The following is a 14,566-nucleotide window of genomic DNA, read 5'->3' as shown; positions in this document are numbered from 1 at the left end:
TCTTCTAGATTGCATCTTGGCTTGGATTGCGTGTTCGCGGTAGAATTTTTTTTGTTTTCTATGCAATGTTATCCTACACTTGTATCGTGATTGCAGGGTTGCTTGAGAGGGATATCTTTGACCTCTTCCTCCCTGAGTTCGATAAACCTTGGGTGATTCACTTAAGGGAAAACTTGCTGCTGTTCTACAAACCTCTGCTCTTGGAGGCCCAACACTGTCTACAGTAAAAGAAGCCAACAATAGACAGCAAGCTATTTTCTGGCGCCGTTGCCGGGGAGGAAAGGTAAACGGCACTCACACTCCGGTCCCCGAGAAGCAAGCTATTTTCTGGCGCCGTTGCCGGGGAGGTAAGGTAAAAGGTATTCACATCCTCCGACTACTAAGCTATTTCCTAGCATTGTTGCCGGTGTGTGAGTGCTCGAAGCTATTTCCTTTAGATCCTGCAATTGCATCTTTTTGTTTCTTGTTTTTATTTTCACTAGTTAGGCATAATGGAAAATAACGGTGAGCTTTTTAATCTATTTCCTGAGTTAAGACATGGATTGTTTGATGCGAAAATTAAAAAACCTATGGAACCTTATTTGGATGCTGGTAGCAATGATATTAGTATGAACGCTTTGAACACCATTGTTGCTAATGATACAGAAAGTTCTAAGCTTGGGGAAGTTGGTTTTGATGAGCATGATATTTTTAGTCCCCCAAGCATGGAGGATAAAATTTTCTTTGACGATACTTTGCCTCCCATTTATGATGATTATAATGATAGTGGTCTTTTGGTGCCACCTACTATGGAGGATAAATTTTATTATGATTATACTATGCCTGGTACACTTGATGAGAATAATAATGATAGCTACTTTGTTGAATTTTCTCCCACTACAACTAATAAAATTGCTTATGTGGAGAGTAATTATTTTATGCATGACACTCATGATAAGAATGTTTCATGTGATAGTTATATTGTTGAGTTTGTTCATGATGCTACTGAAAATCTTTATGAGAGAGGAAAATATGGTTGTAGAAGTTTTCATGTTACTAAAACACCTCTCTTTTTGCTGAAAATCTTGAAGTTGCACTTGTCTAGTCTTTCTATGCTTGTTGCATTATGCTTCATGAATTTGTTTATTTACAAGATTCCTTTTAATAGGAAGTGGGTTAGACTTAAATGTGTTTTGAATTTGCTTCTTGATGCTCTCTGTTGCTTCAACTCTTATTTCTTGCGAGTGCATCATTAAAATTGCTGAGCCCATCTTAATGGCTATAAAGAAAGCACTTCTTGGGAGATAACCCATGTTTTATTTTACTACAGCAATTTTTGTTTTATATTTGAGTCTTGGAAGTTGTTACTACTGTAGCAACCTCTCCTTATCTTTATTTTATTGCATTGTTGTGCCAAGTAAAGTCTTTGATAGTAAGGTTGATACTAGATTTGGATTACTGCACAGAAACAGATTTCTTGCTGTCACGAATTTGGGCAGGGTTCTCTGTAGGTAACTCATAACAATATGCCAATTTACGTGAGTAATCCTCAGATATGTACGCAACTTTCATTCAATTTGAGCATTTTCATCTGAGCAAGTTTAGTGCCCCATAAAAATTCGCCTTTACGGACTGTTCTGTTTTGACAGATTCTACCTTTTATTTCGCATTGCCTCTTTTGCTGTGTTGAATGGATTTCTTTGTTCCATTAACTTTCAGAAGCTTTGTGCAATGTCCAGAAGTGTTAAGAATGATTGTGTCACCTCTGAACATGTGAATTTTTGATTATGCACTAACCCTCTAATGAGTTTGTTTCGAGTTTGGTGTGGAGGAAGTTTTCAAGGATCAAGAGAGGAGGATGATACAATATGATCAAGAAGAGTGAAAACTCTAAGCTTGGGGATTCCCCCGTGGTTCATCCCTGCATATTTCAAGAAGACTCAAGCATCTAAGCTTGGGGATGCCCAAGGCATCCCCTTCTTCATCAACAACTTATCAGGTCACCTCTAGTGAAACTATATTTTTATTCCGTCACATCTTATGTACTTTACTTGGAGCGTCTGTGTGCTTTTATTTTCATTTTTGTTATTTTTCATTCTCTGAATAAATTCATGCTTGTGTGGGAGAGAGACACGCTCCGCTGTTGCATATGAACACATGTGTTCTTAGCTTCACTTTTAATGTTCATGGCGAAGGTTGAAACTGCTTCGTTCATTGTTGTATGGGTTGGAAACAGAAAATGCTACATGTGGTAATTGGTATAATGTCTTGAATAATTTGATACTTGGCAATTGTTGTGCTCATATAGATCATGTTTAAGCTCTTGCATCATATGCTTTGCACCTATTAATGAAGAACTACATAGAGCTTGTTAAAATTTGGTTTGCATGATTGGTCTCTCTAAAGTCTAGATATTTTCTGGTGAAGGTTTGAACAACAAGGAAGACAGTGTAGAGTCTTATAATGCTTGCAATATGTTCTTATGTAAGTTTTGTTGTACCGGTTCATACTTGTGTTTGTTTCAAATAACCTTGCTAGCCTAAGCCTTGTACTGAGAGGGATTACTTCTCGTGCATCCAAATCCTTGAGCCAAAAACTATGCCATTTGTGTCCACCATACCTACCTACTACATGGTATTTTCTGCCATTCCAAGTAAATACTTCGTGTGCTACCTTTAAACAATTCAAAATTTACTATCTCTTATTTGTGTCAGTGTTTTATAGCTCATGAGGAAGTATGTGGTGTTTTATCTTTCAATCTTGTTGGGCAACTTTCACCAATGGACTAGTGGCTTCATCCGCTTATCCAATAATTTTGCAAAAAGAGCTGGCAATGGGGTTCCCAGCCCCAAATTAATTAACCTTAATAGACACTCCTCCATGGTATGTGAAATGTTGGAAGGCACCTGAGGATTCGGCTAGCCATGGCTTGAGAAAGCAAAGGTGGGGAGGAGTGTCATCTCTAAATAAAACTAAAATAAATAGACACTCCTTCATGGTATGTGATTGTTGGATGGCACCCGAGGATTCGGTTAGCCATGGTTTGTGAAAGCAAAGGTTGGAAGGAGTGTCACCCAAAAATAAAAATAATCATGGGAGCCGCACTTTGAAAGTCTGTCTGGCAAGGGGGTTAGAGTGCCCACTACCATTCGTTGACAACAACAAACACCTCTCAAAACTTTACTTTTACGCTCTCTATACGATTTCAAAACTTGAAAAGCTCTAGCACATGATTTAATCCATGCTTCCCTCTACGAAGGGCCTTTCTTCTACTTTTATGTTGAGTCAGTTTACCCATTTCTTTCTATCTTAGAAGCAAACACTTGTGTTAACTGTGCATTGATTCTTACATACTTGCTTATTTGCATTCATCGTATTACTTTGTGTTGACAATTATCCATGAGATATACATGTTACAAGTTGAAAGCAACTGCTGAAACTTATATCTTCCTTTGTGTTGCTTCAATGCCCTTACTTCGAATTTATTGCTTTATGAGTTAACTCTTATGCAAGACTTATTGATGCTTATCTTAAAAGTACTATTCATGAAAAGTCTTTGCTATATGGTTCAGTTGTTTAGTCATTGTCTTTATCATTGCTTTGAATCACTTCATTCATCTCATATGCTTTACAATAGTATGATCAAGATTATGATAGCATGTCACTGAAGAAATTATCTTTGTTATTGTTTACCTACTCGAGGATGAGTAGGAACTAAGCTTGAGATGCTGATACGTCTCCAACGTATCTATAATTTCTTATGTTCCATGCTACTTTTATGATAATACACACATGTTTTATACACACTTTACATCATTATTATGCATTTTTCGGAACTAACCTATTGACAAGATGCCGAAGTGCCAGTTCCTGTTTTCTGCTGTTTTTGGTTTCAGAAATCCTAGTAAGAAAATATTCTCGGAATTGGACGAAATCAACGCCCAGTATCTTATTTTTCCACGAAGCTTCCAGAACACCGGAGAGAGACCAGAGGGGAGCCAGGGGGGCCCACACGCCAGGGCGGTGCGACCAAGGGGTGGGGCGCGCCCCTATTGTGTGGCCCCACCAGGGCCCCTCCGAGGCTGCCCTTCCGCCTACTTAAGGACTCCGTCGCGAAAACCCTAAAGGAATAAGCCACGATACGAGAAAAGTTCCAGAGCCGCCGCCATCGCGAAGCCAAGATTCGGGGGACAGAAGTCTCTGTTCCGGCACGCCGCCGGGACGGGGAAGTTCCCCCGGAAGACATCTCCACCGCCATCTTCATCGCCATCGCTGCTCCCATGATGAGGAGGGAGTAATTCTCCCCCGAGGCTGAGGGCTCTACTGTAGCTATGTGGTTCATCTCCCTCTTTGTGATCTAGTTGAATATCATCTATGTGCTATTCTAGTGATGTTTTTAAAGTAGTCTATTCCTCCTCCATGATGTAATGTTGACAGTGTGTGCATCATGTAGTACTTGGTATAAGCTATGATTGTGATCTCTTGTAGATTATGAAGTTAACTATTACTATGATAGTATTGATGCGATCTATTCCCCCTTTCATAGTCTGTCGATGACGGTGTGCATGCTATGTTAGTACTCGGTATAATTGCGTTGGTCTATCATGCACTCTAAGGTTACTTAAATATGAACATCGAATGTTGTGGAGCTTGTTAACTCCGGCATTGAGGTGCTCTTGTAGCCATACACAATGAATGGTGTTTGTTATCCAACAAGAGAGTGTAGAGTAGTTTCAGTTATGTGATCAATGTTGAGAGTGTCCACTAGTGAAAGTAGGATCCCTAGGCCTTGCTTCAGAATATCGAATCTCCATTTATTACTGTTCGACTGCATGTTTACTCGCTGCCATATTTATTTCAGATTGTTATTACCACTCATATTCATCCATATTACTTGTATTTCACTATCTCTTCGCCGAACTAGTGCACCTATACATCTGACAAGTGTATTAGGTGTGTTGGGGACACAAGAGACTTCTTGTATCGTGATTGCAGGATTGCTTGAGAGGGATATCTTTGACCTCTTCCTCCCTGAGTTCGATAAACCTTGGGTGATTCACTTAAGGGAAAACTTGCTGCTGTTCTACAAAGCTCTGCTCTTGGAAGCCCAACACTGTCTACAGAAAAAGAAGCCAACAGTAGACAGCAGGCTATGGCGCAGCATGGTGGCGGACAGGCTGCGCAGCAGCGCGGTGGCATGCGCCGCGGGCGCGGCCAAGCATGAGCAGCTAGCGCGTGGGCGTGGCCAAACAGGAGCAGCAAGCAGCTGCATGCGCGGCCACGAGCACCAATCCTCGGCAGCATCGATCGAGCAATCACGCCAAGCAGTAGCAGCTATTACGGCCAAGCCGTAGCAGCAATTCCGGCTGCGTCCGGCCGTGTCCGGCCGGACCTTGCCTGTACGAGATCGTTCTCGTCCGATCCCCAAGCTCCCGGCTGCAGCTGGAGTGCGGCCGTTGGCCTGCGCGGGAAGATCTAGGCAGCGGCGCAGACAGTTATCGGGAAGAAGATGATGATTTTCGAAGATTCCATTTTTCGGTTCTAGTTTACAGGGTCTATTCTGCGCTAGCCGTTTTACGATCTATAAACACGTTTTCGGAAAACTGAACTCGAGTTTTTCAGTTTGCACTTTTACAGGCTCTGCTAGAGACGCTCTTATATAGGTGAACCAAATTGACCATGTCAGCGATCCAGACTCTACCCAGCGAACCAATCAGGTATCTGGATTTCCTGTCCCGCGGATCGCCCCTCCTGGCTGCCATGTCCCCAAATCCTACCCGTCCATCTTGATCGGACGCACGAAGCCACACCTCCATTTCCACCACCGCGCTCTCCCTCTGGCATAAATAATACCCCACACACCCCGCTCTTCCACCTCACACACAGCACACAAAATCCCCCAACCATCTCCATCTCATCCTCTTCGAGCTCCTCCCATCGTCAGCAATGTCGGGCCGCGGCAAGGGAGGCAAGGGCCTAGGCAAGGGCGGCGCCAAGCGCCACCGGAAGGTGCTGCGCGACAACATCCAGGGAATCACCAAGCCGGCCATCCGGCGCCTGGCGCGGAGGGGCGGCGTGAAGCGCATCTCCGGGCTCATCTACGAGGAGACCCGCGGCGTGCTCAAGATCTTCCTCGAGAACGTCATCCGCGACGCCGTCACCTACACCGAGCACGCCCGCCGCAAGACCGTCACCGCCATGGACGTCGTCTACGCCCTCAAGCGCCAGGGACGCACCCTCTACGGCTTCGGCGGCTGAGCCTCAAGATTCGTCGGGTGTTCTCTCCTGGATGTCTGATGCTTTAGATCTAGTAGGGTTTCGTTGGTTGTGGTCGGTAGCGTGTAATCTGTGGTCCAATCTGTTGCATATGAATGAATGAATGAATAGATCTGGTGTTGCTGCAAATTTGGTTTGGAGCTGTGTCAAAATGAAGCCAATAAGTAAACGTAGGGCTGCATCTGAATCACCTGTTCTGCGATGCTTGGTTTCATACTTTTGTTCTTATATTAAGCTTTAGTCACTGTTTGGATTGTCATCCTAGTTTTGGTTTCAAACTTCATTCACTGAAATTTGCAACTGAAATCGTGAGTCTGAATATTGGCATCATAGTCAAACTGGTCTGCAGTTAGCACAGGTTCAATCGTATAGCTGTACACATTAGAATAAGTGCATAACAGAGGACCTATTATGGTCTGCGATCGACATAGGCTCAGAAGCACAAATTTGCAATTCGACCTTTTTTCTCTGTCATTGTTGCATCTTTCGGGCTAATGACTGCTGAACTATTTGGTTAGTTTGAATGTGCTATTTGCCACTGTTCAACTTGTCTGCTTGGGTTATTTCAACTCTTCCGCAGCCTGCAAGATGAATAATATCGCTTCTCCCGATATAATATACAGTTTCAGGAGTGTCAACCTGAAGGCATGCATGTTTCAGGAGGGGGCGGGAGTGTCAACCTGAAGCCGAGAAACCTGCACCACAATTATAAACAGCACCTGGCTTGTCCCCGCGGGCGAGTCAGGGCGAAACCCTAACTCCCTCCTCCGCCCCAGACCTCTCCCGCCCCCTCCGCCGCCGCCGGCGGCGGGAGCCGCCGGCGGCGGGCATCTCCACCAACCGCACACCTGTAGGGGCGCGGGCAAACCCGACGGCGGCGGCAGGAGCTCCATGGCTGCCCAGCGACGGCGACGGCGCTGGGGAAGGCTGCGACAGCGCTAAGGATGTCGGCGACGGCGCTGGGTTGACGGCGACGGTGCTGGGCGGCCGGAGTTGGCGCCGTGGCGGCGCGCGTCGGCCGGCCTAGATCTGGGCCCTTCGGGCCCGATTCGGGGAAGGCGGCCCCCGGCCGTTTCGGCCACCTGCGCCTGGGTGCGGTCGCCCACCTGCTCCTCGCCCATCCTCCTCGGCTCCGAGTGCAGGGTGCTGCTGCTCTGGCCGGGTTGAGCTGAGCCTAATGCCATCTTGGCGTGGTGCCTCGGGGCGCCCGTGCGGCGCTGGCGGCGCGTAGGCGGTGCTGGGTGGCCGGCGATACCTCCCTGAGGTGGATGCGCGCAACCCTGCCGGCGAGCCCTCCCATTGGACGGGTCAGCGCGTGAGCTTTGGGCGAAGGGCGGACGCTGCTTGCGGTGGTGAGGTACTATGCTCCGGGCGAAAGCCCTGCCTTTCGGGCCCGGTGACGGCGACGCATGAGGGTGCCGTTTCCTATGTGGCATCATCGAAGAGTTGTGGCTCCTCCCTCGCCTAGGGTCTCAGGTTTCGGGTGAAAACCTCAGATTTGGCATGCCAAATCGGGCGACGACGGCGTCTTTGACGTCGTACCCTTCTTGGAGGCGTCGTCTTGGGAACTTGAGTTCGGGCAGTGGTTCTTCCTCGGAGTTTTATGTGTTGGCCGCTTGGGAGGTGTCTTGCGATATAGGTGGCGCGCCGGCCTCTTGTGGGGTATCGCGGTGGCTTGCGTGACGAGGATCTTCCTCGAACAGCGCGAGCGGGCCTCTTGATGAGCAGTGGTGGGCTGGCCTCTGTGCTTGATGGCGGGCTGCTGAATTTCTTAATTTGGTGCTATAATGTTTTTGAATTTAAATTTCGTTTGAATACTCGTAGGAATTGTTTTTCGAGATTTCTGAGATTTCGAGGTAAACCGAATTGTCCGGCGTCCTCCGGTTAAAAAATGTGAGGAGGAAAGAAACCTTTGGCTGTGACTGCTCTGTGCTCTCGGGCCATCGTCGGTGCATCAAACAATCAACTACAGTACCACCGTAGATGGCTGAATCCATCAACGCGCTGGAGATCAACGCGTAGGCGGTCAATTACTCGCAGCAAACCAATCACGGTCCCCGTGGACGTGGACCCAGCAGCGTCGTATTTACCGAGCGAGCACCGCAGCTCCGGTGGCCAAGCGCCACCGGAAGGTGCTGCGCGACAACATCCAGGGCATCACCAAGCCGGCCATCCGGCGCCTCGCGCGGAGGGGCGGCGTGAAGCGCATCTCCGGGCTCATCTACGAGGAGACCCGCGGCGTGCTCAAGATCTTCCTCGAGAACGTCATCCGCGACGCCGTCACCTACACCGAGCACGCCCGCCGCAAGACCGTCACCGCCATGGACGTCGTCTACGCCCTCAAGCGCCAGGGACGCACCCTCTACGGATTCGGAGGCTGAGCCTCAAGATTCGTTCGGTGTTCTCTCCTGGATGTCTCATGCTTTAGATCTGGTAGGGTTTCGTTTGTTGGGGTCGGTAGCGTGTAATCTGTGGTCGAATCTGTTGCATATGGATGAATCAATCGAGTTGGTCTTGTTGGATATAGTACTTGATTTGGAGCTGTGAAAGAATGAATCAATTACTAGTAATTGTCTGCACGTTTTGTCCCCTGTATAAAAGCATCTCAAATTCTGAATCACTTGTTCTGTGACTGATGCTTGGTTTCAGACTTCCAGCACTCAAGCTTTAGGGGCAAACTGTAGTTTGAGCTTCGCTTGGCTTAAGATAACAGTGAATCCACGAATCTGAAGCTGTGCTTAGGCTGCATCAGCGTCAAAATGCTTGCAACTAGCACCAAATTTCTGGTACCGCTAGCATGATGCTTCCGTGATTACGAATCATAATTTTGTAATTTGTCCTCTGTTTATTGTTGCATCTTACGGTCTCAGAACTGGTGAAAACAATTTGACACTACTCAACTTGGTTTTGCTTGGCCGGTTATCTCTGCTGCACTCGATGTCTTTTCCTCTTTCGCGTACAGTATCCTCTAGTTGAAAGGAGTTCAGGATTCTGGTTTAATCAGAGAAGCGTGAGATCCACAGACGGAATGCAGTTAAAAAGACATACAATCATGCGATCTCTTGTAAGTAGTATTCTTATGTAGAAGCTAAATGTGACAAACTTCAGCTAACTTTCTGTGACAATTTTAGTTTTGAATTTTTTGATGATTTTGAAAAACGAAAATTCAAAATCATCAAAAAATTCAAAACTAAAAATTTACATGTTGCCAACGAATCATGTTGTAAGTACGAAAAAGTTTCATTGAAAAATATTTTATATTTTAGGCGCAGCAAAAAAGACAAATTCAGCAAAGTTTTAGAATCGCTTGAGAATGTGGGGCAGATGGAAGGTCCAGCACGAAGTGACTTGATGTACTCCAGTCACTGAATCTTCGTCCCTCGGCTTCACCATAACAGGGGAATTTCATCTGAGGCTAGTAGCAAACAGATCGTTGCGCGTCAAAACAGCATGAAAGAGCTACTAGCAAACACAAGATATTATTATCCTTGGTTTCAAATGCCTATAGATTGGAAACCCCTAGGTTCTGGTCCTAATGCCATTTCCGAAAACAAAGAATTTTGCTAGAATAAGAACTGAGCTGAGAGCTCTATCCTATTCCTACCAAACAAAACCAACATCTCCAAGAAAAGTGAAAACATGACAAAAGATCAGAAGCTACATTAATCGTACTAGAGCATATCGCAAGAGGCACGTGGTTTCAGGCAAAAAAAAAAGGAACAAATGCCACATAAAGGCCCAACACGGGAAAACTTTGGGGGAAACCTCAAAACAGCCATTGGAAAGATTTACCAAGTAGGTAAATTTAATGCAGCAAAGAATCCGTTTCGAGGAGACCATGAAGTTTTTTTTTCTTTCATGAATGACGTTTTTTTATTATACTTAAACGTTTGTATCGTGATGATAGAGTTCAGAAGAGCATATACCCAGCCTCTGTATAACTATAAAGCACATAGCCGCAGAAATCCGATAGAAGTGGTAAAACAAAATAAAATAAAACAAAATAAGAAAAGTGATACAATATGCCTAAGGTGATGCTAGAGAACCAATCCGTAGATCAAGCTACCAGCCATGTGGGATAAAAAAACCTTACCGTGCCCTCCAATCAAGTAGACACCTCTATAAACGGATCTTAATTTTCCACACGCAATGGAGATTACCTTTGACGAAGGAAATTGGTACATTGATAGATGACCTGCATAAGAGAAAAAAATACCGTCAAATACTTTGTCATTTCAACATAGCGGAAACGGCCATACTACGGAGACCACGAAGATAATGGAGATCATTTGATTATAGAACCAAATCCTATTCTGGAATCCTACTGCGATGGACGAGATGACGAAGAGAGTCTTGGGAGATTAGGGATGATATATTGCGATCAATAGTGACTTGGCGTGGGGTGATCAAACGTGGTGCTTCCGCTAGCCGTGGTGGCAGCTGTGCTGATGGCGGTGTTGCCCTATATCGTTAGCATTCGATTCAAAACCTTTTTTATTCTCAAGTTAAGAACTATTTGAAGTCAAAGACTTCGGTTTAGAAACTACCGTCAAATTCAGAAACTATTGTAAGTTAAAGACTATTCGATTTAGAGGTCATTGTCAAGTTTAGAACCTTTTGAAGTCAAAAGATTATTATAAAAATGTCCCAAACTATTGACAATCTGGTACATTTTTCTGGCATATTGTGGGTTAAGCTCTTTCTTTTGTAAAGGATGTTTTTTTATTGGAATCAAATGTTTACATCAAGAGCCCACACCCGGCTTCTGCACGACCAGTTGTGCAAACAACTGCAAATAAATAGAAGAAGTAGGAAGAAGAAAGATCGAGAGCTCATAATGCAATGCAAATTACATGACAAAAAAAGAATATAAAAAGGCTCATGCTGAAGGTGGACCAATCCACATAACATGCTGCCACCCATGCGGGATAAAAGAATCCTTTGCCGCTTGCTCCAATCGCGAGCAAACCTCCGTAAATAGGGTTTGGTATTCTAGTTTGTGAAGAATAGACCGCAACCGGAGCACACTCGAAAATAACCTGCACACGATAAGAAATTTTAGCATTAAATACTTTGTTATTTCTAATAGCCAATAAGGCATCCGCTCCCACCCGTATGAGGATCCTATCCCGTTGATCTATGTTGTACAACCAATTACCAAAATATTGGCAACTGCAGGTCACGAATAAGGGTCGAGCGTACTTGGATGACTGACCATATACAACGCGAAAGTGTGCATTCGAAGAGTAATTGTTTTATACTCCCGTCATGATGGTAGAAGCGCCATTTTATACTTATTTCAATTACACTTTACAAGGTTGTCTTTGTTTAGGATAACATCTTGATGAAGAAACAACATACATATTTTAATCTTAATTAAGTGGCACATCCATCTTCAAAACTTCTTTATTGTTGATTACTAGCGCATTAGAATGGACTAATGCCTTGTACATGGATTCCACCAAGGATTTACCAATCTCATGTAGTTTATATTAGAATTCATCATGCCCCTGCGATTATTGAACAACAAACAACCGCTCTTCAAGAGCATTCCATGATGCAAGACATACATCGATGAGATCCCTCCTAATTGACATATTTGATGGAGAACTTCCCAACACCTCTGTGATTGTATCACTATTGTTACGTGTAATGTTGTATAAAGCTATATATTATTCTTAGAGATGGGCATTTACAAGTCATGAGTCCTCCCAGAAATAAATATATGAACCATCCATTACGAGGAACGATCCATAGCGGAATAAGTGTTTATTCGATGTCATTAGACCTGTACAAAAGCGTGAATCCCCTAGTTTTTACTTTTTAGTGAAGTTGGGAGGCAGCTTTTGAGCCCACTTACTTTCTTCTTAGGAGGTTTTGCCATACGCCATCCTCGGTAAGTAGCCTATATGGCCCTTTACCAAGGAGTGTTGTATTCTTGACCTCTAGGTCCTAAATTCTAAGCCCCCTAGGTCTTTGGTCGACACACTACATTCCATTTATCCCATCTATACCTTTTTCGCTATCTCCTTGCCAAAAGAACATAGATAGGAAATAATCCAAATCGTTGAAGCACTCCTTGCGAAACTTGGAAGAAAGATAGCATATACAACACCATGTTGCTGAATACAGAGTTAATGAGAAATAAGTGTCTACCAACAGATACGAGTTTTCCTTTCCAAGCTATTCAGAAATTTATCTAGCCGTTTCTCAACAATATTCCACTAGACATTTAAGAGTCTAGGATAATGAATTGGTATTCCCGAATATATCATGCAGAAATTTACTTGCTCACAACCAAATAATTTAGTGTATTAAGACATATTACTATGCTTCTCTGAAACAAAACACAACTGCTCTTTTGGAAATTAATCTTGAGATCCGAGAGCTTCCCAAACGATGATAATATTAACTTTAGGCTCTTAGCCTTTTCCATAAAGATGATAGTGTCATCTGCAATTTGCCCCGAGTTCTTGGCTCGCTTATCATGATGACCAACATATCAACCACAATGTTGAATAACATTGGTGATAATTATAGCCGTCATGGACACCCTGACCTGGCCCAAAAATCTCAGGCAGGGCTTGACCATGTCCGTAGGCTAGTTTTAGGCTTAAATATTGAGCTTGGTAGCCGGGCTGGCCCAGTCCAGGGTTTTCTCAAAATAGGGAAGAGTCCTAGCCGTGGCCCAACAGGCTTTTCTTTCGATGGGTCGGTCCTAGGTAATTTTTTTGTCTGGACAGTCGGGCCTAGGCCTAGGTTTTCTTCATTGGGCTTTGGTTAGCCCGGGCTGGCCCAGGAAATGCCCACGTATAGGGATAATGGATCACCCGACCTAACCCTTTCTTTGTTTGGAAGTAGTGGTCAACATCATCATTAACTTTGATGCATACTACCACCAGGAACCAAGTGATGGACCAAAGGACACCACGCTTCAGAGAAGTCCTTCGTACGTAAGACATGTTGAAGATCCAATAAATTCGTATCGCGGGTTAAGCTAGAGCCGATCCGCTAAAGTTTGTATCGTGAAACCTAACGTACAGTTTTACCGTAGTTCAGCGGATCTGCTCAAGCGAAATCCACGACATACCGCAAAAGCGGTTTGCAGTTTTAAAATACCATTTTTTTGCTAGAGATTTCCTTTACTCTCAAACCATTACACACTGCTTGTGTTCATTCTACACCTAAGTAAAACTCAGGCCGGCCTGGCCTACAAAAATCCGGTGCTAAAAAGCATAGGTCTTAGCCTATCCCGGCCTGAGCGTCGAGCCTACATATCAAGCCTGAGCCTTGCCAAAACAAGGAGAAGCTCTACGTGGCCCGATCCTTGCCTAAATCATGCATTTTGTGAGTCAGTGCCCCATGTTTGGGCTACAAATTCAAGCCCGTGCACGAACCGACATTCAATCCTAGCCTGGATTTTTGGTCCGGGCTGCCCATGCCGTGGTCTTCATCCGGTCATATCAGTTTGAGATATAGATGTTCGAGGTTAATTATATAAACGAAAACAAACAAAATATGGAAAACATCAATTTTATCACCTCTGTCTATAAATAGTCGTCTGCGGTTTGTTTAAATCTGGATGTACCTAGATATTATTTAGTATCTAGATACATCTAAATTTAGAGAAACCCCATACATCTATTTACAGATGGAGAGAGTATTATATCCTCAAGATAAAATACAACTTATAAAAGATCAGAACACTATAAAAGCGATAACATGACCAACCAAAACCATTTTCCCCAGCAAAAGCGAAAACATTATAAAAGATCATAACCCACATAAGCTTCTAGTTCGATCCTGAATCGCCTCAGATTTTGCACCTTTCTGCAATCTACACAGCATACTCAGCTAGTAGGATCCTGGATGCCTTCAACCACAACAGCTCTTTACTGTCCTCCTTACGGGATGCTCAAATGACTTGAGCAGCGAAAATTAACAGCCTGCTGCAACCACACTGCCGTGTTTGCATCTGTTGGGGTACCCACCGTTTACAGGTATAACGAAAGTAATTATGTGTTTGCAAGTTCTCCCTGTGGAAAGGCAGCACTGCCAGCTACGTCCAAAAAAACATTACACGTTCCAGGCCAAGAAAATACAACCACTGCGATGATATATACTTATCCTCTCGAACCAGTACAAACTGTTCGTGTTCATACGTACAGATTCAGACATCGATGTTCGAAGTTAATTATAAGTGGACGACAGGCAAAATACAGAAAACATCAATTCTATTCTATCCTCGAGAACCATTATAATTACTACAAAGAGATCCTAATTACAAGCTGTTCAGTTTGGTCTAGTAAAT

At 44.2% G+C, this 14,566-nt stretch overlaps 2 protein-coding genes across 2 annotated transcripts; both read left to right on the top strand.

Annotated features, from left to right (window-relative positions):
- Nucleotides 1–5,853: 5,853 nt before the first annotated feature.
- Nucleotides 5,854–6,359, top strand: LOC127292461 (histone H4). The gene has a single exon (XM_051321858.2). It carries the CDS (start codon nucleotides 5,926–5,928, stop codon nucleotides 6,235–6,237), a length of 312 nt encoding a protein of 103 aa, XP_051177818.1. The 5' UTR covers nucleotides 5,854–5,925; the 3' UTR covers nucleotides 6,238–6,359.
- A 1,887-nt stretch (nucleotides 6,360–8,246) lies between these two features.
- Nucleotides 8,247–8,830, top strand: LOC139830062 (histone H4-like; the record flags this gene model as incomplete). Its single annotated transcript, XM_071828948.1, has 1 exon — nucleotides 8,247–8,830. A coding segment is annotated over one exon (390 nt), but the record flags the coding sequence as incomplete, so codon positions are not given.
- Between the last annotated feature and the right edge of the window lie 5,736 nt (nucleotides 8,831–14,566).

The sequence above is a fragment of the Lolium perenne genome, chromosome 4 (genome assembly GCF_019359855.2).
Source record: "Lolium perenne isolate Kyuss_39 chromosome 4, Kyuss_2.0, whole genome shotgun sequence".
Taxonomy (NCBI): Eukaryota; Viridiplantae; Streptophyta; class Magnoliopsida; order Poales; family Poaceae; genus Lolium; species Lolium perenne.
This window is presented reverse-complemented; position numbering and strand designations above follow the sequence as displayed.